This window comes from Gopherus evgoodei, chromosome 7 (genome assembly GCF_007399415.2).
Source record: "Gopherus evgoodei ecotype Sinaloan lineage chromosome 7, rGopEvg1_v1.p, whole genome shotgun sequence".
Classification (NCBI taxonomy): domain Eukaryota; kingdom Metazoa; phylum Chordata; order Testudines; family Testudinidae; genus Gopherus; species Gopherus evgoodei.
In genome coordinates this window covers 30,520,311-30,536,678 of record NC_044328.1, presented here as the reverse complement: position 1 = coordinate 30,536,678, position 16,368 = coordinate 30,520,311, and the positions used below count along the sequence as shown (strand labels likewise).

Sequence of the window (16,368 nt, the reverse complement as noted above, 5' to 3'; positions counted from 1 at the left end):
TCGGGTGTAGAGGATCCAGTGCTGGTAATCAAGTGTAGACACTTACCAGCGCTTTTCTTGACCTCCGTGGAATAAGCAGGTATCCCAGCATACCTGAGGAAGCCTCTCTGGTAATCAAGCAGGTCTCCTTCCCCGGTTTGCTCTCGCGTTCCCCCAACCCCAGTGCAAGCAGGTCTCCTTCCCTGCAGTTTGCAGGGGGGTTCGGGGAACGCGAGAGCAAACCGCGGGGAAGCTGGTCTCCTTCCCCGGTTTGCTCTCGCGTTCCCCGAACCCCAGTGCAAGCAGGTCTCCTTCCCTGCGGTTTGCTCTCGCGTTCCCCGAACCCCCAAGCAAGCAGGTCTCCTTCCCTGCGGTTTGCAGGGGGGTTCAGGGAACGCGAGAGCAAACCGCGGGGAAGCTGGTCTCCTTCCCCGGTTTGCTCTCGCGTTCCCCGAACCCCCGAGCAAGCAGGTCTCCTTCTCTGCGGTTTGCAGGGGGGTTCGGGGAACGCGAGAGCAAACCGCGGGGAAGCTGGTCTCCTTCCCCGGTTTGCTCTCGCGTTCCCCGAACCCCCCTTGAAGCCGCCCAACAGCGCTGCAGTGTGGCCACATCTAACACCACTTGCAGCGCTGGTTGCTGTAAGTATGGCCACTCTGCAGCGCTGGCCCTATACAGCTGTACTAATACAGCTGTAACAACCAGTGCTGCAAAATTGTAGATATAGACATACCCTTAGTTTGAGCAAATATTATAGTGTTTTTAAAACAGTTTCCATGCAACTTGCAGACATTTCACTCTTGACATTATTCTTTTTAGTTTCCATTTAACTAGTGTCTTCACTTTTGTGTAATTCTCCTTTTCAAGTTAAATGCTACTGTGGTGGGTTTCTTTGGCATTTCCCCCCACCGGGATGTTACATTTAATTACATTAGGTTTGCTGTTACTGAGTGGTTCAGCCATACTCACACCTTTTGGACCAGATCCCGCACTCCAGTTAGGAGTAAATAAAGAATTGCCTCTCCCCTTGTGGGTTCCAGAACTAGCTGCTCCAAGAAGCAGTAATAGGGTCGAGAAATTTCCTCTCTGAATCCCATCCTGAGGGGACACCTAACCAATCAATAGGGGGACAGTTGAAATCCCCCATTATCACTGGGTTTTCTATTTTTGTAGCCTCTCTAATTTCCTTGAGAATTTCACAATCATCATCCTGGTCAACTAGCCAGTTGTATATTCCTATTGCTATGCTCTTATTATTCAAGCATCAAATTTCTATTCCTGGAGAGTCTACGGTACAGTTGGATTCATTTAAGATTTTTCCTATATTTCACTCTAGGTTTTCTTTCACATATAGTGCCACTCCATGACCAGCATGATCTACTCTGTCATTCCAATATATTTTGTATCCTGGTATTATTGTGTCCCATTATCAATCTTCCACCAAGTTTCTGTGATGCCTATTATATCAATATCCTTATTTAATACTAGGCACAGAAGTTCACTCATCTTAGTATTTAGATTTCTAGAGAGACAAGGTGGGTGAGGTAATATTTTTTATTGGACCAGCTTCTGTTGATGAAGGAGACAATCCTTCAAGCTACATAGAGCTCTTCTTCAGGTCTAGGAAAGGGATTCAAAAAGTGTCACAGCACAATACAAGGTAGAACAGATTATTTAGCATAAATAGTTAACTCATGGTAACACAATGGATCTCAAACTGTGAGGCGCGCCCCTCTGGGGGTCACATAGGAATGTTCGGGACATGCAGCGGGGCTGGAGCAAGCCTCCACAGGAGGTGGGGAGGGAACCCTACACTTTCAGCATTTTAGCTCATCACTAGTAAGTTACATCCATTTTGCACACATAATTAATGTCAACTTGCACTACATTTTCCCCACTTACACCTATTGCCTAAACAACATGCCATCCATGTGTAACTTACACTAACATTTAAATCAAAGGATCAGGCCCTACATTTTTCAGATGACACAAATAAAGTTTTTTGCTGTGTTGAAATAAAATGGTACTGTAGATAACATTAAAATGAAAAATTTAACCCCAATCCTGCTCCTAACAGGGCAGACTGTTAAGAAGCAAGGCACAAATCTCTGGATTTTAAATTAACAACAAAATCCACACTGATCACAATAGGGAAGGATTGGCTCCCTTGTCAGTAGCTGATACTGAAATTAAAATTATGCTATGTTATTACACAATTGCTTTTGTTATATTATCTTTCTCCTGACTGTTAATAAAAGGTAAAGGATGGGAGATGTAAGTGTTGGACAGCTTTACACATCTGCAATTGACTGATTCAGAGCTAAGTATCACACACTCCAGAATACTGATATAACTCACAAAAAATGTAAAAAGAAACAGAGGAAGTCTAATTTAATATTTTACATATATAAAACTAAAATTCTGTAGCAGTTTCAGTAACTTTATCTACAAGGACTCTAATGGTTAATTTTCTGACATTGATGTTTCTCACGGAGTACATGGAAAGTCAGCATTTTAGGAAAGAACCTTCTCTATACTGTAGCAAATTTTAAAGATTTAAATTAATAATTTTATATTTAGAGCCAACTTTTTAGGTCCTTATTTTGTGACCTTTGGAAGATGCCAGGCTTTACAGAAAGTCAATGCAACAGCAACAATCAATCATTCTGCTGGCACACTACAGCATGGCATTAAGGGGAAAAAAGGCACTAGACTGAAAACTGCTCAAGGCTTTAATCCAATATCCTGTTGTGTATTAACAAAAATATGCAAAAAATAGAAAAAATAGCAGGACAACAAAGATTCAAATGGAGTCTTTTTAATAATTAATCTAAGATTCTATACTTTTCAAAATATATTAGAGATTATCTGTACATAAATATTATCTGGCAGGATGTATTGTCTTAAATTATGTATGCATTACTTAGAAAATGGATTTTTCTTTTGCAGTGCATTCAAAGGGTATTTATATCGTACAAGAAGTGAACAGAACGTACACTAGAACTCAGTTTGACCCTGTATCTATCACAACACATCAGGTTACATTATTCCTTATTTGGAAAAGTCCACATTGAGTTTTTTTTTTTTAAATTATTTACAAATAGACTTTAGAAATTGTGGGGGAAAATTATGGCTCTAGGCTTTTCTGCTTGCCCTGGGCCAGGCCAACAGAACCAAAACCTGAGCTAAGCTAAGTATTGTGCTCCCTGACAAGGAGAGTCAGGGGTTGGGACGCGGGGCCAGAGGGCAGGCGATGGAAAGCCCCCAAAACAGGAACAATTTGCAATATGTGCCTACTGCTATTAAAATAGAATAGCCGCTTGTGTGAAGCAATAAGGTAACCTATAGATGTGAATCAATCATAGACCATACCTCCCCCTACTCCATTTGTTTAACCATGCCATCCCCTACCCCATTTGTGCAACTGGACCCTGTAAAAGGACAATTGTGTAATAAGCACCCCATAAAAGGCAAGGTTGTAACCACCAAAAAGCCCTCTACTCACATTGCACCCATCCTAGGCAAGGTTGCAACAGATGGCTGGAAAGTACCAAAAGAACCTAACTCTATTTTTCCTAATAAGGTCACTGTTACTCAAGTATGTGCAATTTGATTCCGAATATGGTCACTTATTACTTAACTGTGTGTAATTTGTTTGCGGTTTTAAGCTTTAAAAGCTGCTGTGTGCTTAACATTGGGGGAGCAGTTCCGACAACTGCTACCCCCAACGCATTGGTGTGTTCGTCAATAAACAGGCCTCAGGCTGAGTCTCTGATCAAAATGACACGTGGGTGAATTTTTCCACAACAATATTATACAGGACTTTCATTGTAATATACTGCGTGTTTCTATTATCTGTAATTCATTATCTTACCCCTGCTTATACATTTAGATCTAGTCTACACTACAAAGTTAGTGTAGAAAAGCCATGTGGTTTGGGGGATTTTTAAAAAGGTGAGAAAGTCATGGGATAGGGATGGCGTTATGGGATAGAGAAAGTTGCTTGATGGGAACGTGACACTCAGCTCCCAGAGCAGCTCATTTCTACCCTGTACACATTGCAAAAATCCCCCAAAACTCATTGCGACAGAGGGTGGTGCCTGGCACACTGAGATATCTACCCATGGGACACTGCACTTTGGATTGGTACAAGAACACATGGTGAATACACAAAGTGACGACGCAAGCCACTGAGCATGCATGTGCACAAGCAATATACAAATTTTATGCCAATGTAACTTCCGTCGAGCAAAGCTGGTAGTGTAAATATGGCCCAAACATATAATAGTTCCCGATTCAGATCTCATTTGCATCAGCTGGACATCCATGTAACTCCACTGAGTCGACAGAGCAAGATCGGAATCAGGCTCACTTCTGTCCACAAAGACTTTTGAAGCTACTTATAATTAATAAAAGTATCAATATAATGCACAGATTCTCAGTGAGGTAAGCATGTGCATTCCCGATGCATTTGCTCAACTTTAAACTGTACCTACACTCGGTACATGATGTTTGTTATACTTTTCACAATACACATGGAGTATAACAGAGTTAAAAAAAGAATGTCTTAGGCACCAAAGTATCACTTTCTGTAAGGATTCCTCACAAAACTAACTTCTTCCTCCCACATTCTTTTCTAACTCATGATAAATGTTACCACATACATTATAAGGAAAATGCAAGTTAGAAGGTGTTTGTGTAAGTCTACCAGTTATGTAGGTAGTGCAGACAGCAGCAACATACACTAATATGCACTAATTTTCCAAGTAAAATCAAAAGGGACACACTCAAAATTACTTTAAACCTTGCTTCATTTATACTGTACTCTAGCAAGTTATATAAATATAATAATAATAATAATAATAATAATAATAATAATAATAATAATAATAAAACCGCTGCCAAAGAGCAGAAATATCTTTTAGGATCAAACTAAATCATTTAATAATCTATAAATCCCCAGGAAAAAAAGTGGATGTCAGGGTAGGGTAGGGGTGGGGGAAAAAAAAACACTGGAGATACTCAAAATAACTCCTTACAATTTTGCAGTCAGGAAATAGTCCTTTGAGCAATGGAGAGTATGTAATCCTTTTCTTCTTTTTGTACTTGATATGCCCAAGCAGTATTTAACTGACCATATATAATTCTATGTTGCTATAGAATTATATGCCCAAATTGCTAGATTGACAGCCCTGAAGAAGTCTGTTCTCTTTTTTGACACACAACAATCATAAGTCAAGATTCCCATGCTGCTTCAGTAATGTACCTGCACTTGACATCAAGGCTAAGGAGGACATACTCATCCAATCCTTAACCTCCCTGCCGAGACTGCAAACAAAGGTGTCAATTGTAATGAACTGGAATGAGATTATTATTTGTTTCACATACACCAAACCATCAATGAGAGTGGTCCAAGTGGTATTTCAACTAATTACTTGGAAGCAAAAGGGTCTATATCTGTTATTTCTGATTACTTGGTTGCACTTCATTATATTTATTTAGAAATATATTGACAAATCCAATAGATTGTTCACGGTGGACTGATACAAAGATAAATCAGACAGCAGGATTAATAGCACTTTCTAGATGGGTAGACCCATTTTCAGACCACAGAGTATGTCTTCACTGATGAGTTTACTAGAATTTTTTATATTTGAATTACATCTCTCAAGTGAGAGTGGCCACACAGCAAAATAACACTCAAACTGCTCTATCCACAATGGTACCTCAACCACTTCTGTCTGTCGCTAAGACTTCAGGGGGCATATCCCATGGTTTTGTGCTGCAATAATCAAGGTTTCTCCGTGAACTCTTTCAAAGTGAATTTTGTGTGGGAGAGCTAGTTTGGTCCTTTCTGGGCACAGGAAGGCATTGTGCTCCTTCACTGCTTTCCCACAGCAGGGTTCAAGCAGAGCTAGTTTGTATCCACACTACAGAATGGTTGTGTTAGCAGCTGATGAGTTATGCTGACTTGAGGTTTAGCCTATACCAGCCAGCCAACTCGAGTTAAAAGCTGCCTGACACTTGAATAAAGATCTTTTGGTATGGAAATAACTGAGGTTAAGGCCAAAAACTCAAGTTAAAACTTGAGTTAACTTTACTGTGAAGATAAGCCCTGAATCCCTAGGTGTCAGGGATGCTACTCGTAAAACTAGGTTGCAAGCCATTTAGGGAAGCCTGTGTTAACATAAAGACCATGTAACTCATTCCATATTAAAGGCATCCCTGCTTTGAGGTCAGAGCTTTCAGCGTGGCATTTAATTTACGTATGTATGCCATCCTCCCCTCCCCCCCGGTACAACTCCCTTTAAACGACCAAGCTATTATACTATTTATATAATAATGCAGCATTTTGGATTACGATTTAAGAATCAACAAGAGGCAAAGACTTTACTGGGCCGATGCAATTTCATTATGTTCATAACCTCATATGGCAAGGGTGGAGAGTCACACTATACTACAACTTATACCTGAGGTCTATAAACCTTTACAATTTCTTTTTCCTTGTCTCAAAGAGAACTGCAGAATCTTGTATAACCAAATGGAGATCCAGGGTCTGCCAATGATTGGACATTAATGGCCGAAGACACTTAGGCCCAATTTAGACCTGCTGTAAGCAGGATAAAGGATTGTATATTAATTTAACATCGAGGAAAAAGAGGACCATCACCTCCTGGTTTTTATTGTTAAATATCTCATCTTTATCAATAAGCATTACAATACATCTTGAATTTTCATAAATCAAAGTACTTACCACTCTTTTTGAATCTATATTTTGTGAGTTATTTACTTCCTGCTTTCCAAGTTTTTTCATATAATTGTAAACTTCTGAACTAAAGCATTCTCCCCCGTAGAATGCACTGCTCCAACCAGGCCTGCAACTTTGAAAGTCAGATGAGCTGGGGGAGACAGGGTAATTATTTTCAGAAGTCTCCTCTTCTTGTTCTCTATTCTCTTCTGTGAAGTCAGGACTGAGACAATCATTACTTTGTAAACAACTTCCACCCTTTTCTGTTCTTAATATAACCTTCTGCAGCCTCAATTCTTTTTCAAAATTATCTCGTGGAAGCTCATCCAAGTCCATTTCAGCCCAAGATATATCTGAGGTGGGCATTGCTTTGGTGTCAGAGGCCACCTGTCTCTCTTTCCCTTTTAAAGAGAACAAAGAAACAGAACAGTCATACATAGGAGCATATCTAAATTTCGGTTTATTTTTTTAGATTTAAATGCCAGGCATATGAAAAGCAGTTGTCAAGCCACCTATGCCCGTGACTGTGACACTGTCAGTTGTCATGACAACCACCACCACTTAATAATCTAAGGCTACTAGAACTTTGCTGGCAAATAGAGTGACAAAAAACAGGTGACTCATAAGTTTAAAGGGCATAAGACTAACATTATGTAATTACACTTTTAAATGCCCAAGGTCAAAAAGATTGTCAAAGTCTGGAACTATTAAACCTCACTTCAAGAGTTTCTGTAAAATGCAATAAAGATGAACATGTACAGCAGCTCTAAAATATATAGGCTGGGATAGAGGCTGCACACAAAAATAAATGTGGCTCATAAACATATGCACCCACTAATAAATAAGTGCTTAGCTTTTATATAATGCTTTTTCATCTATAAGCCCAATAGCTTTTTACAAAGGACACAGAGGCCATACATAGCAGGCCAGGTCCTCTGCTAGAGCCAAACTGAACACAGAGCAAGTTGACAAAGGGGATTTTTGGGCACTAAACTTACTTTAGCATTCAGCAGGTCTTACTGATGTTGGACACAGGACCAATCCCCTAAACTGTGTTGGGCCTTACAACAGCTGTTAACAGCCTCAAGAGACTGAAATGACAGTCAATGATTAGATTAGTTTGTGGATGCTTTGCAATCCCAGTGTGCAGTTGCACACTGTTTTGGAAGAACAGACATTTAGGAGTACTGAAGTCTGGGAGGTTTCCCAACTTGAGACCATGAAGAATGGAGTTTGTGGGAGTAAGGCTGTGGCTTCTGCAGCAGGCCAATGTTCTCTCAAAAAGTCAATTCAGTGAATCCATGTGCTGAAGACAATCACCTGACCTGCAGAAATGGATGTTGGACTCCAGAAAACAGTTCCATAACCACCTGAGCTGAGGACACCTCCCTTAGCTGACACTAGTAATAGACCCATAGGCTCTAGTGCACCCATGTCACAGCTTGACCATATTTTGGCTGGCCCAATCCCGAGTGGTGCTGCAACCCCATATGCCAGGTCGCAACACCACTGACTCAAATTTAGCACACCTGCCCCTCTGTCATGAGGGGGGAGAAGGGGTGTCGCAGTGCCACTCAGACCTGCCATTGTGGCACTGCAGCACCAAGTGGCATTGTGCCAAGTCACAATGCCACTAACTCAAATCTGGAGCCACTGGGTAAGGAACTCATGGGATTGGGGACTGGGATCAGGCTGCTAACGGGGACACTTGAGAAGGGGAAGAGGAGGTCAGGTGTGCGGCAAATCTATGTCCCCACGCATACTTTAAATGGCGCTCCATAGTCCAAGGACCCTCTGTGGTTCAACCCACAGAAGAAGGCATGTGATACACACACACAGTGTATGTAATCATCAACATCTGTAGCTCCTCTCTAATCTACACATTTGCTTTCTAACTGGTATTTTCATGAACGTGGCCCTTTACCCAAAGTGTAAGAAATGGCCATTTAAAGTCTGATATATTAGGTAGTGCTGGTTATAAATTATGCACAACCCCCCCCCCCCCAGATTACCTTGTAAAAAGGTTGGGGTTTTGTTTTGTGTTTTTAAACTGAAATGTTCCTTGCTAGGCCACTTATTTTACTATTCAGAACAACACGTTTAATTCTGATAAGTCATGCTGAGCAGACAAGCCAATAACAGGATCAGAGACTTTAGAGAAGAATCAGCATTAGTTCACGCATTTACTAAGGCTCTCAGCTCTCCTTGGAACTAAACTTGACACCAGGGGCGGTTCCAGGCACCAGCATGCCAAGCGCATGCCTGGGGCAGGAAGTCACAGGGGGCGCTCTGCCGGTTGCCGAGAGGGCGGCAGGCAGGTTGCCTTCAGTTGCATGCCTGTGGAGGGTCCGCTGGTCCCGCGGCTTCGGCGGACCTCCTGCAGGCGTGCCCCCGAATCCGCAGGACCGGACCTCCTGCAGGCAAGCCGCTGAAGGCAGCCTGCCTGCCATGCTTGGGGTGGCAAAATACCTAGAATCACCCCTGCTTGACACACTGAGTTGAACTGATTCAGTGAAACTATTCTAACTCACAGATTCCCTCCCCCATCAAAGTACACCACTAGAGCACCTATTAAAAGAACAAGCATATAAGCACATATAGTAATTGGAACTTCGAGAGTTTTTCAACATTCATAACATGCTTCAGTAAGTAAAGAAATTAAATTTGGTAACCCGCTAAATGACATTTGGTGTGATGTAGGCTAGATATTGTAGACAAGAGCCCTGCAGGGTGTCACCATACAGTAACATGTTTTCAGATACTTTGTAGTTTGCTTTGTCACAAGTTCAGAGGCAAGTGTCCTGCAGGCACTCTATAAACACCAATCCCTACAGGCTGTAGTCCTTTGTGGAGTCTCAACTCACACAAACACCTAATAACATAAGTTCTTCTCTCACCCTTTGTCTGTTTGCTGCTGACCAAAAAACTGTCAGATGTCTTCAAACTATGGAAAATGCTGCCATGTTTTGATCCATCTGGTTCAGTTACGCTGAAAATAAAATGGGACAGGGAACAATTAACATTTCATATTCTTAAATATTGATGTCTGGAAAAGCTTAAATATAAAACTGAGATCTTACAGATCAAACCACAGTGTGTGCTAGAACTTTGTCACATTTATCTACTTTGAAGGCTTTATGGGCATTAAACTATGCTGGGTAAGATGCAGTAATTATTTTAGGACCAATTGTGCTGCACAACGGTTAACAGAATCCGAAGAACATCAGATTGTGTTTAAACCAAGTATTACACTAAATGGCAAACTGTATCAATGCAGTCCTCCACTCAGGATTCAATCAGGATCATAGTGTCATACTTTGGGCAGCAGTCTGACTCCAAGTCATTCCTATTTAGGATAACCATGATTCTGAGATAAATTAAACACGGTATTGTTAAAACAAAACAAACCACACATTCTGCTTCTCATCCTCCAGTGTATTTTCTACCTTATACCATGCAGGTGTGGCTGTTTTTATTCATTTTAACCTCCAACACACACACCTTCAGTTCTTACTATATTTTTCTTCTTTCTTCTATGTGTATTCTTAATCCCCTATCAGAGTTCTAGTCTTTTGCTTAATGTTTCTTTTTCTCACTGTACCACTACTACTCACTCTCCTTTTCCAAACTGCACATTTCTGTCTCACCCAACAAGGTTTGAAAGACAGACTTGGCAGGTCCACTTTTATCTGCCCTCCTGCCTTCCTCTATTCATCTGCCTCCCCACTCTCTTTCCCGCTTCAGTTTGCCTTCTACAGCAACTTAATACATTGATGGCATCATCTGCATGCCTTTCAGCAATTCAGCTAGGAGAGAATTTATATTTTGCTACCTGTTGAACTGCTAAGGCATGGTTAATGAATGGTTGGACCAACTGCCTAGCAGTTATAGGAGACACAGAAATGAAAATCATCTAAGGAATATATTGAAAATTACGATATCAGAACGGTTATATGAAATAGGAAATATTCCAGTAAGCTAGGACATGTCACCACCCTATCCACAAGGGAGGATGTTACCATACATTTCAATTATGAAATCTGCTAAAATGTATTGGAAAAGGTATCACTACTCACAGGAATGCCTAAACCATTAATTCAGAATTGCCATGCTCTGCAGCTGAAGGTCTTTTTTTGGAAATGCAGTATCTTAGGAAGAGATTGTAGGCAGTTCTTCACTGGGGTCCAAAATGTGAGCTTATCTTTTTCTATTGGGTGAAGGGGATGATGCTTGTTCTGTTCTCCTTCCTCTTCCAAAGCCTTACACATCACATCAACACTTCATGCTGAGGATGACTGATTCAGATACCTCAAGAATCCACTCACAATGGATCAGTATGCTGCCTCCACAACATTCAAGGCTGGGATTTTCAAAGACACCTTGGGAATTTGGAATGCAACTCCTACGGATTTTCAGTGGTTTCTGGGTGCATAGCTACCTTAGATACCTTTGAAAATCCTAGCCCAAGCAGACAATCAGACCAGCATGTCTTATAGACCTCAACTCTAGAGGTCTTCAAATCCTCTCTCTCTCTGAGCCAAGGCCTTCCAGAACTAAAGTCTTTCAAGGATACAAGGTTCTAAAGTCCAGCTATAAAAGGTATGTAAACTTCTTGATCAAATGTCTAATCCATAGGCATGGAACACAAAAAATCCAAAACCCTACCACAAGGGAAAAACATTATTGATGTGAATGCACTAAATGCTGCCTGCAGTGATCCTCAATATAGATTTTTTACAAACAAACATGTCTCTTTTAAAAGATGCAATAAACACGAATGGTTTGATTGTTTAAGACAGATATCGGAGATGAAATACTACATGAAATATATCAATATTGTGTTTTCTCAGTTTACAATCTCCTGTAAACTATAGAAGGTTGTGCAGAGGAATCTAAACCATGTTGCAATGGATTTCTTGTGCCTAAAACAAGAAGGAGAAGCCAGAAATTTGAGCTTGCACGTTAAAATGTGCACAACTAAACTAAAATGTGCAAGTTGCACTGTAGGAACAATACAATTGAATTTTAACTGTACAGCATCTTTCAAACAGAAGCACTGAGTACTCCACAGGCCATTCAAGTCAATTTATGCAAACAGAGAAAAGTATTTAGGTGACAATGCAATACAGAGAAATTCTGCAGCTATGTAAGAGCGGAGATGAGGGACAGTTTAAATTAGTAACATTTCAGCAAAACACTGAAGCACATGCTTAACTTCACGGATTTGCTTAAGTCTACCACTATACATCATGATACATACACTATACATACATGATTGTCTGCTTGGGCTAGGATTTACAGAGTCATACAAATATAGAGCTGGAGGGGAATCAAGAGCTCCCCCTGTTCAGACAGATGATTGATGTGTTTGATGTGGGGAGAGTCTTATAAAATGGGAGACGATTATATAATGCAAAGGGAAAGAAGTAAGTAAAAGTACAAATGGATAGAGGATGTATTCTGTCCCACTTTTAGCTGCAGACTATGAGGCAAGCTGGTGGACTTTAAATGCAGAAAAAGCACTAAATGAGACCTCAAGCTTGAGGAATGGAAGTATACACTTACCCTATTTGTGGATTCGTTTTCCCACTTAGTACCTTGTAAAGATTCTCTAGTAATTTTTCATCCCAATAAAGGTCACAAAACTTCTCAGAGACTGCATCACAGAAAGCGTCAAACTTAAGATCCTTTAAGGTGAAAATATAGTTACCTTGTTAAAAAAATAAAATATGATTATTTAGGATTTTTTTTTGTATATAAGAATATATTTCTATATAAAGATAAATGTATACATACCCATAGCAAGAACTTCAACCCCATACTCCAGATAGCCATCAAATGCAAACTCTTCTTGTATAAGATGCATTGCTTTCTGTAATAAAGTGTCATTTGTCTCATGCTGCTGGGATAAAATTTCTACACTGAAGGGAGAAGATGCATTTTGATTCACTGATGAATGTGATGTGAGTCCTGCTAAAGGTGAACTACTGCCTATGTCACTATTACATTCTTTGTTTTCTAGATAGCTGGTCTGAATAATTTGATTAGGTGAAGACAATGATACATTGAAAAATTTGGCTTTCATTTTATCGTGTTTGGTCTGTACCTTAGTGGGCTCATAATTCTGTAGCTGGCCAAGGAAGGAATTATTTTGTAGATTTATCTCACTGTTATAATTTGCTATTTTATTTGAAAGGAGTACAGGCAAATGATCATAGCAATCATAAGCCATTTTTGACTCAAGAGGTTTATTTGGTATTGGCTCTGATACAGCTAGCTGTATTGGTACAAGTGTCAACACTCTTGTCTCTGGGTCCTGTTTGAGAAGGGAGTTATTTATAAGAGGCAGCCTCTGTGGTGTAGAACAAGCTAAGGAACTTGAATAAATTGCAGATAACATGTTCTTTTCATGTAAATTGCATAAGGAATCGGATGGTGATGGCGATTCAACTGTGGATGTAACCATATTGCTTGGATTTTGTTCCTTTGAAGGTATTTGGGATGAATGGTTTTGTATGTCTAAATCATGCTTGGGTATCTCAGGTGCAGCTACAACTTCTTTATCAGCAAGGTTTTCAATATCATCTACAAATACTGATTTGTTGTTACCATCCATATGCATTTCTTTTTGTACATATCTATCAAATTGCTCAGGAGTGGATGCATGTGTCCCTCTGAAAAAAAGCAAAAGCATTTTGTAAGGACATCTATGTTAGATTTAAGTTTGAAGTTTCAATTTTAACTTGCGCTGTATTAGGACATACATACTTTGTTAGCTCTGTGTTTTGCTGCAGTATAATAGGCTTAAAGTGAGTTGCAGAAGAGGTGAATGCAACAGGCAATGTACATGTCTCAGTGTTTAAAGAAGTCTGAGAAGGCACTGGTCCTTTAACTGCTATCAGCTTACTTTCACTAGTAATGGGCATAAATCCTGAAAGACAAACAGGATTAGGTCAAAGATAAGCAATACCCAGAAAATACAAAAACAAAGTAAATCATCTGTTTAAATAAAAGATGATGACATTTTTTCCAGAGTTGTGTTGCACTTTAGTTGGCAAGTCTCATGCGATAACGTAAATTCTGACACTGGAACAAAATAATAACCATGTAACAACTGAATTACTTACCTACACCAGACTCTGAAGCATCTATTTTGTTTCTTTTATTTTTAAACTCAAAAGGAACATTATCTTGAGAAGAGTTTATTTCTTCATTGAAAGCCTAAGAGTAAAAAGTGAGTTCCAGAGTTTGAACAAATAATGCAAGTACTTTACTCCAACAGTCCTCAGCAAGTTATTACTAAAATTGTCTTTAATACAGTGTTTCATTGCTCTGCATACCTGTAATCTCCAAAGGAGGACCCAGCTCTGTAGGGGTTGAGGGCTAAAGGTGGAGGGGTTGCAGAACTCCTGTGATTGGTAAAACTATTTGTACCAAGCTCATACAAACTGAGCACTTTATCGAAACAAATTCAAGACTATGGATTGTTTGAAAATTCTATTGTCAGTATTCCACACTCATGCCCTGTGACAGTCATGTTAGTATTGTTTTCTGTTCCCTGAAAGGATGAGGATAAGTGAAATAAAGAAGGAAAGTCTGAAAAGTCAATAGCCCTTTGAATTTCTGGGCAATGATGGCAGTAGATTGTGGAGGCAGGCTATTAGGATTTAGGAATTTTAGGACATTCTAAATCTTTTCTTTTCTGGGCCATGGAAGCCAGGAAGTGCCTGAGACACCACTGCTAGAAAGATTAGGTTATCGGAATACTCTAAATGGGGCTTAGATTTAAAATGATTTTTCTTGTAATTTGCACACAAGATAAGTGTATCGGGCACATACATGATCAGTGCTAGCCAGAAAGAATGGGACAGATTCTGCTTTGTCTTAGAAAATTGCCTGGTGGCCAGGGCTCTTGCATGGTCCAGTATGACAGATATGGCAATTTGCTACAATATCCTAGTTAATGTGTACTGTACGAAATGTATCACTGTAAGCCAGGAACTGTATTTGGGGGGGGCAGGGTGAGGGGGAAGAGAATCACAGCCCTTCAGGAACTAAAACAGTGGGGACTGATTAGGCAAATTCACTCAGATTATAATACCTCCCAGAGAGGCACCATCACCTGGACAGATTTTCATACACTGGTTCAAACTGGATTCTCTAGAGACCAGCAGACAAAGAAAGGACTCTTGGATAAATAATCTGAGTTTGATCTGATTCAGGGCCTTCATTCTTATCCAGCAAACAGACAGGATCTTCCTTCACAGGGGAGACCCCAGTCCTCAGAGAAGGGTTGGAAGGATTGACACTGACCAGAACCCTTATGGTGATGGTGGGGGTAATCTCTGATGAACTTATTAGCATTTGTATAGGTTCTTTTATTGTTTTTAATATGTTTTCTTTGTAATGATTGTACCCTAAGAATAAATGTACTTGCTTGGAAAGAAATGTATGGAAACATAATGTGGGTAATTAAACTGTTTATAGCCTCTGAGGAGAAAAACAGAGCAGGCCTGCAGAGACAGTTGGCACTACTGGGGAATTCGCAGTTTAGGCAGGGAACTGTGCAGTGTGGAAATATCCTGGTCAGAAGGGAAAAGATGCATGTCTCTGCCCAAGAAGTGATAGCTGGGGAGCTAGAAGGCTGAGTGTGGGTGCCCTTGTTGGATCACAGAAGGAGAATACAGGTGCAGGTTTACAGTCTTCCATATCCTGCATGACTTGGAAGGCTGCAGATATCTTTAAGTGGGTAGGAACTTAGCAATGGTTAAGCAATTTTGTTACATTACAATTCTTTGCAGTAATAAGAAGCAGCTTTAGAGCTATGTGAAGTCTTGCAGAGAAAAATTATTAGGTACAAAATGCTAGCACTCCTGATAATAGCTATGGGATAACTGAAAATTGCAATCTGTTAATTGGTATATTTACATGCAAATAGAAAACATTATTTAATATTTTTAGCATAAGCTTTTTTGTTACAACATTCATTTAAGCAATATTTTAATGATTATATTTCATTATATTTTTATGTTAAAAATCTATATTTAAGAGGGCAATTCAGAATATTTGTGTTAAATAGAAAGCAAATTGATCTAAAGCTGTATAATCAAACACAGAACTACAGAGAACTACTATTCTTTCATTTCTGATGATGAAGACTGATGTAGATCACCATATTTTGAGATCCTAACTAGATATTTTGCAGGGAGTTGTGTATGTGTTTGTTTTGTGGTTTTAGGAAGTACTAAGAGGTTTACAAATTCTTGCCATGTAAATATCTGAAACAAAACAATCATTAGAATAGTGAGTTTTCATTCACAGAGATATTTACAAGAATACACTAACCAGATTTCTCTATTTAACGGGGGTTACCATGAGAGTGAGCACAATTACAACATGTATGACATGGAGATCCCAGGCCATTTTTAGATGCTTTAAAACTACTTTGCAATTCCAATATTTTTAGTATTCAAATTAAATGTTTCTTGTACTGGTATGCACAGGAAGAGGGGAGAACTTAAGTCTGCAGAGAGGCACCCAAAAAGAAAAGAGAAACTTTATATTTGATTCACCATTCTCTCTTTTCCTTGAATTTTTAGCTTTATATAATTCTTGCTGAAGTTTGACACACTGCTATATTTCAC

At 39.7% G+C, this 16,368-nt stretch overlaps 1 protein-coding gene across 1 annotated transcript in view; it reads right to left on the bottom strand.

Moving 5' to 3' along the window:
• KNDC1 (kinase non-catalytic C-lobe domain containing 1) overlaps nt 1-16,368 on the bottom strand; it is a 104,183-nt gene that overhangs the window by 25,730 nt on the left and 62,085 nt on the right. Inside the window, 6 exon segments of the mRNA XM_030570230.1 lie at nt 6,731-7,125; nt 9,622-9,713; nt 12,290-12,434; nt 12,521-13,398; nt 13,493-13,655; nt 13,852-13,945. Coding sequence (XP_030426090.1) covers nt 6,731-7,125; nt 9,622-9,713; nt 12,290-12,434; nt 12,521-13,398; nt 13,493-13,655; nt 13,852-13,945 — 1,767 coding nt within the window.